General features: G+C 32.6%; 1 protein-coding gene across 3 annotated transcripts in view; it reads left to right on the forward strand.

Moving 5' to 3' along the window:
• Positions 1–2,225: 2,225 nt before the first annotated feature.
• Positions 2,226–7,473, forward strand: part of LOC106461298 (uncharacterized protein CG1161-like) — a 14,398-nt gene continuing 9,150 nt past the window's right edge. For 2 of the 3 annotated variants that reach the window (XM_013921115.2, XM_022388168.1), the window contains exons 1-2: positions 2,226–2,550; positions 7,003–7,112. In XM_013921115.2, coding sequence (XP_013776569.1) covers positions 2,476–2,550; positions 7,003–7,112 — 185 coding nt within the window. In that variant the 5' untranslated portion in view covers positions 2,226–2,475. The remainder of the gene's footprint in view (positions 2,551–7,002; positions 7,113–7,473) is intronic. The other variant, XM_013921114.2, reaches the window with a different exon arrangement.

Consider the following 7,473-nt stretch of genomic DNA (forward strand, 5'->3'; position numbering starts at 1 on the left):
TGGATGTGATATAACTATCTTATTGCTAACGTCGCCTTCTTTGATAACTTTTTGGAAAATAAACATGTTTGTTGTCCTTCACTGTATTGTATTGAACAAAATGGTTATGTGGCCCGCGCTCGTCATTCTCTCAGTTATCGCTGTGAAAAAAGTTTGGTGACTCCTGATCTAGATTATCTTCTTCACAACTACACAACTATAGATGCCTTAGGCTTCTGTCCATTTGACTGGCATTATTTGACAATGCCACTTTAGAATCTGGATTTGTAACACTAACTATGACAGCGATGGTGGGTGGGATCAATAGCAGATCCCCTCTTGGCTTCCATTGAAGCAGTTCTCGGGATCGCATAATTGGAAACTGCTTGCCTAATGATAGCTATGATTCCCCATGCTTCACCTTATCTGGTCTGGTGATTCTAGCGACATGCTCTTAAGATGGAGGTCCCTTCGTTCGTGGCAAAGGTATCTGGCCCCATTGGTGGTGGTGGAGATGCCACAAGCATCAATATTGTGGTAGTCGGCTATCCCCTGGTGATGTTTGCCACTGGAACCACTGCATTGTAATCATGCTTTGCCAACTTGGAAAATGCGTTCACACCATAACAATCCAGGTGGTGCTTAGCTTCAATGGCAATCAATTTAACTCCTTCGATTCAGGCCAAAAGCTAGATGTTTTCCAATTCTTTTGGCTTAGTTCGAGCATTCTTGCCTTCAGCGAAAGGTGGGATTTGATGAAGATAATTTTCTTTCTCACAGAAGATACAGTCCATACTTCGCCCCGGCCACTTATTTGCCTCCTTTCGACAAGTTCTTCACTTCCACTAGGATCACATTCATTTTATCGCTTCTTCTTGGCTCTTTCCAGCTTTGAATTCTTGATTTTTGGATGACATGACTTGTACCAAAAGCCACGATGGGCCAACAAATTTGCTTTACTCTCGTTTTTTCTATGATCGGCAAGAAATCGAGGTTTAGGCAGTCTGAAAAATTACTCAGAAATGGCTGACAGGTCCTGGATCTGTACTCACTTGATTTGTTGTCCAATGGGCAATTTAATGATTCGGGGATTTCTCTCTGATAAATAAGGCAAAGCTCAGATTATATCTATTCTGTCACATTACAATTGTAGTCAGAAAAAAGTTATATTCAAAGCTGTTTGTAACTCGGTGTAAGAGTGGATTTTTTATACATGTACCTTTGCAACTGATTAGCTAAGTTGAAGAGAGGAACTAAAGCAATAAGCATAAACATACCAGCAAAGTGTCAAAGGGATAAGGCATATACATCTGTATTTAGATAGCTGCAAACATAATGAGTGGTACAGAAATTAGTAAAGAAACAATTTGGCATGAACCCACATAAAAAAGCCACACCAAACTTGCTTAAAAGTAAATCACAAAAAAATGATCGTTATTTGATTGACAGAGAAATGAACAGACAGACTGATGGACGAACATACAAACAAACAATGGACATGTGACAGACACATGAACTTGATTAACTGTAATAGTCCTTGTTAAGGTTTTTTAAATCCACAAAAAAAGCACGAAGATGAATTGGTAGACGGATGTACGGGTAGAGGGACGAATCTGACCTAGACGGAAACGACGGACATTCAAATGAACTTTTTTCAGCTTTATCAAAACTTTATGAAAAACCATACTTTATTCAGACCAGCATCTTGCATTCTGTACTTGAGTTCACAGTGAATTAATATACTATCAATGCTCCTAGCCATTGTTCGCGTCAGCTCCCCTTCTAAGATTATTTATTATGATCTAATAAAGTCTCAAAACAACTGAGTGCTTTTATCTCTCTGCTAGTGGTAATATTGAAATCTTGCTCTAAGCCGCCTGATTAAAATAATATTAATTAAGCCATAGATAAATCTATATTAAGTTAAACCTTGCTACCATTATTTCGAAAACAGTAAGTTGAATCTGAAATTAATAATGATAGGGCGTATGATAACAAGCTAAAATATCCAATATTAGAAATAAAATAGTTATTAGAGTAAATAAAAATAGTGCCTAACTCCTGAACAGTATATCATTAATATATATTTATTATTTATTTCAAAATTCCGTTTGAAAATATTCATATATAACTTACTCTAGCGTTTTATTTGCGCAAGCTCACATCGAACATTAGGCTGTTGCTCACTAAGGTTTAACTGTTTAAGTAAATTTCACGATGTTTCAGTGTGTTACACTAATAAAACTAAACGTATGGTAGTTCCGTAAATTTTTTAACCGTCAGATATTTGATACTTATTATTTTAGGCTTTTTCAAGCTTAATACAATGTCAATCATCAATGGCATTATATTTATAGTATTTATATTATAAAATTAACATTATTGCATAACCAGTGTAAATTATCAATATCAGGCCAGACTATGATGTATAAATTTTATTTTGAACTAATTTAAGAAGTATTATTCGTGTACTGTAATAATATTGGATGTTAAGTAATGAATTCATCTTGTATTATTGTAAGTTTCAGTGTTCTCATTATTTGGCTGTCATCTAATGTCCACAAAGTACTGGTAAGTTACTAGACTTTGAACTTGCGTTCTTAAATTTGAGAAAGAGTACAAGAAACAACACTTGTTACGACGAGAATAGACTTAAAGTTAAAATGAAGTACCCGTACATAAATTATATTCTTAATAATGAGTTATGATTGCCGATGGTTTTCACGTTTCAATGTCGGGAATAGCATATCCCCATTGATAATATTAATATGATATCTTAATTAATGCTCACGAGGTTTTTAATTAATAACAACAGTATAAGTATAAACCGTAGATTTGATCAGAAGTTGATGCTATAACTAAGAGATTTTGTTATTAGAGTGTAGAAACTAAGAAAGTTGTTTTGAGTAAAAAAAAAATTTCCAGGTGTCAGCTATGGCATGAAATTATTACATTGTTATTCATGTCTTACATGTTCCAAAATATTGCACTTCAAAATATTTTAAATGTAATAACTTAATTATTCTAGGTTATCAATTGTCTTCATGGTATTTCAGTTTTTTGTCTGTGCAATGAGTTTAAGTGTACATAACACATTACAGGTACAAATATCATGACTTTAGATTATCTAAGTGCAGTCACTTGTAGAAGTTCATGAAATCTAGATTTTGTTGATCTTAAGAAGTTAGGCCTGGCATGGCAAAGTGGTTAGGGCGCCTGACTCACAATTTGAGGTTGTGGGTTCGAATCCCCGTCCCACCAAACATGCTTGCCCTTTTCAGCCATGGGGTGTTATAATGTGACTATTCATGGGTAAAAGAGTAGCCAAAGAGTTGGCAGTTGGTGGTGATGACTAGCTGCCTTCCCTCTAGTCTTTCACTGCTAAATTAGGGATGGCTAATGCAGATAGCCTTCATGTAACTTTGCACAAAATTCAAAACAAACAAACTTAGAAGTTATATGTAGGTATTTCATTTGTTGTTGTTTTTATATATATGGTGCTCATCATAGTTTATGTTAATGATCCTGTAACATTATTCTGAGGTCAAAATTACCTCCTGCTGTAGCTTCATAAAGTCAAAATGATTCCCACTGAATAGAAAATTTGCATCTCTAAACAGGAAGTTCAATTTCAAAAATAATTTACTCTCTGAATTGTGTTCCAATATATAGCTAGGGTGACTTAACACGTGAAGAGTATAATAAGAAGTTAATAACTATGGGAAAACTTCATGGGCTGAGTGGTCTTAAAATAAGGATTAAAGGATCGTTTAGTCATTTAAGGCTGTCTTTTTGTGCACTCACTCTTGAGAAAAGTAGAAATTTAAATATTCCCTTTATTTTACAAGAAATTGTTGTCTTCACTCTTCAACTATTGTATAGTGCCAACACAAAGAAATCAGGAGCCCCCTCTATCTTGCGAGTGTACTGGATAATCTTGTAAACATCAATAAGATCACCTCTTACCTTTCTTTTGTAAGCAGAAAATAATAAGTTCAGAGGTCTTAAATGATACTTATAAGATAGTTTTTTCCATCGTAGGCATCATATATACATATATAATTTAAGGACAACAAAGGAACTGTTGATCCATCTAAGCTGTCCCATCCACTGAACTAAACATTAAAATGAAAATTTAACACCGAGAGCCAGCCCTTATTCAAATATTTATCAAAACTTCCCTTAAAATACCCTGTTAAAAAAATAAAGCTGAGTTGAAGATGACTCCTACACTGCCAAAATTAATAATTTTGTCTCCTAGTCCTACCATTCTCACCATTAAGTACAAAAAAAAAATTATATATCAACACTATCAATTCCCTTAACATTCTTAAACACATCAATTCGATCCACTCTACCTCTTCTTTCAAGAGAAAACAATTTCGGAGATCTTAACCTGCCTTCACATGACAACCTTTCCACCCTAATAACCTTTCTCTGAACTCTTTCCAACAATTCAATGTCCTTCCTAAGGTTAGGAGCCCAACACTGAACACAGTATTCCAAATATGGCCTAACCAATGACCTATATATCTATACAATAAAATTATAACTTCTTTAGATTTTTATTCACAGTTTCTGTAGATATACCCTAAAATTCTATTTGTCCTGCCACTAGCAACAGCACATTACTTGGATAGCTTAAGAAACTGATCAAGTAGAACACCAAGACCCTTTTCTTCCATAACATTGTTAAGGTTATTTCCATCAAAATTGTACTCATTATTCAAATTGCGATATCCCACATGCATTACCTTACATATATTGTAATTGAAAGTCTTCTATCATATATTTGCCCAACTAACCAAATACTTCAAATCCTTTTTGTAAAGCAGCATCCTCCTCCTAACAGCCACAAGATTATCAGCAAGTTTAAATAATTTATTGACCATTCCTTCATTATGTCATTTGATGTATATCAAAAAGAGCAAAAGTTCTTACAATGAGCCCTGAGGTGCCCCACTTGTGACATTAATCCAGTTTTACTGAACTCCATTTATTACAACCCTCTGTTTGCTTCCATCCAGCCAGTTTTATATGGAATGAGACAATCTATCCCCCACTCCAAATCCATACTTGTACCCTTATCTACATAAACAGTAACCTCTCCAAAAAAGTGTCAAAAGATTTATAAGCAAAATTGTCCCATACTGAAACCATGCAGACTATCCAACAACATTATAAACTTTGTTCAATGACTGTGAAAAGCAACTTTTATCAGACTTTCCAAAACGTTTTATACCACTGACCTAAGACTAATAGGCCTATAATTACTGGGACTCTTTTTATCACCTCAAAAAAAAAAAAAGAGGAGTAATATTAGCCAAGTTCTAAATATTCATTGGGTAATAATGGTTGGAGACGGCTTGAATGGGTAATGAAGAAAAACTTTAATATAAATTTAACATAACAGCAAATGTACAACATTTCGACAAGGTTTTGTCATCATCAGGTACTATTCCAAATGAGGCCTAACTACTGATTTGTATAGAGATTATTTTCTTTTTTAGCTTGTAATCATTATGTCTACAAATGAACCATAAAGTTTTGTAAGCTTTACTACTAACAACAAAGGACTTATCTGATACCATGTCAAGATCTTTTAGTCACCCTATATCATAACAAAACCTACAGACAACAAAATAAAATTCTACCTTTTACCATAACACTTGTGTATATGTGATTATTTTCATTTAAAGTAATGGTGAGCAGATCAATACCAAAGTAATTAGTACTTTTGATATCATTTTAATATATTTGATATTGATTACTTATTAAAAGTACCTGTTACTTTCATTACTTTATATGAAAAAAAGAAATAACCCAATAACGTTGATAAAAATGTAGATTGAACTGGACCTCCCTTGAACTTAGACTTCAAGATTAAACAATTTTCAGAATACTAAGTTTATTTATTATACCTGCTATTGTGCGGCTATATAATGTGAAGAACTGAATAGTGGCTGATGACACTTCTTCACTTCACCTATCCACTGTATAGATTTTTCTCATAAGTATGTTTGATGCACGAGTAGGTTTCTATCATTAGTAGTGTTTATGCGTTTTAAAAATTACCATGTTTTCTGTGTTAACCTGGTAGTTTGTTGTATAATTGCATCAAAAGTTACTTATTGCTATCGTAAATAATGTGGCATTGATTCACTGAAATTTATCACACCATTATGGAATATACTTTTAAACATGCCATAAAGTATTATACTGTATAAATAGAAAAGTTCACAGTGTGTGACACTCATCTTTAACTCTCTGCAATGTTGTATATTTTTCTTGTATAACTTACTGGGAGTACTGGCTAACCATTTAGAACAATTAGTTTTATAGTAATCAATGTTGATATCCACAAGTATCACTTGATATTATATTGAATGACTAATTATTGTTAATGCCCATCACTAATTTGAATACCAGAATATTACAAGAATTATCATCTGTACTTTATTTAGTTACTAATGGTGTTTGTGTATATATATATGTCTATATAATTGTTGTTTTTACAGGAGTAACAGCTTATGGACTTCCTTTTATATTGTCCAAGGGTTAACAAAATTAAATATTTCAGATTCATTAACATGACAAATTTTATTATACTCTTATCTTGGTCCTTTTAATTTTTCTACTGATTTTAAGCAATTTCATTCTCTTTTGTGTGTGTAACATTTACTGTTTTGTAATTTGTACAAGTGAAGTTCGTAACTTAAATCTTTAAATACCTGTCTTCCATGAGAATGGTCTCATTAAGATAATTTTTAATATAATAAAATATACTAAAACAGTGTTACAAAAACACACTAAAAAGTATTACAGAGAATATCTTCTGATATCTATAAGTATATGTGCTTTTTATCAACTTGTTTAACTAGAAAAAACTTCTGAATATACTTTATAGTAAGCTTAAATGTCATTGAAAAACAATATTATAGCTTGAATAATTAATTATTTAACTGATAATTGTAAGATTTGAATACAAGGTGAATATACATGTCAATGCTTTTTTTTTATTAGGGTCAATATAGTGATATTCGATGTAAATGTGTATGTCCAAGCACGGAAGTTGTAAATGGAAGCAAGACTGAACGAAACTTGTATATAGGAAATGTACCACCTGATGAATGGTAGGCCAGATTTTCTGGGTTTTTAATGTTTTTTAAGAGGACTTTGGCTGTCAGCATTTCAAACTTGTAATGGTCTGTAAATAGTAAATTAGTTTTAGGTAAAAAAATTAACTTTGCTAAAAGTAATTATAAAATGTTTGTAATAAATTTTTAAAGAATAATGGCATGCACAGTATGTATGCCTTATAAACAGTGTAGTTTGAAAAGCTAATGGCCATAGCCAAAAAAAGAATATATAAGAGATGTATGTAATGTACAAATACTTTCCTATTTCATAGTATGCATATAGTTACAGTGCAAACTATATATATGTATGTATTGTAATGTAGGCAGATTTTGTTAAACAAGACCGATGTCTGTA

Source organism: Limulus polyphemus, unplaced genomic scaffold, assembly GCF_000517525.1.
Source record: "Limulus polyphemus unplaced genomic scaffold, Limulus_polyphemus-2.1.2 Scaffold929, whole genome shotgun sequence".
Classification (NCBI taxonomy): domain Eukaryota; kingdom Metazoa; phylum Arthropoda; class Merostomata; order Xiphosura; family Limulidae; genus Limulus; species Limulus polyphemus.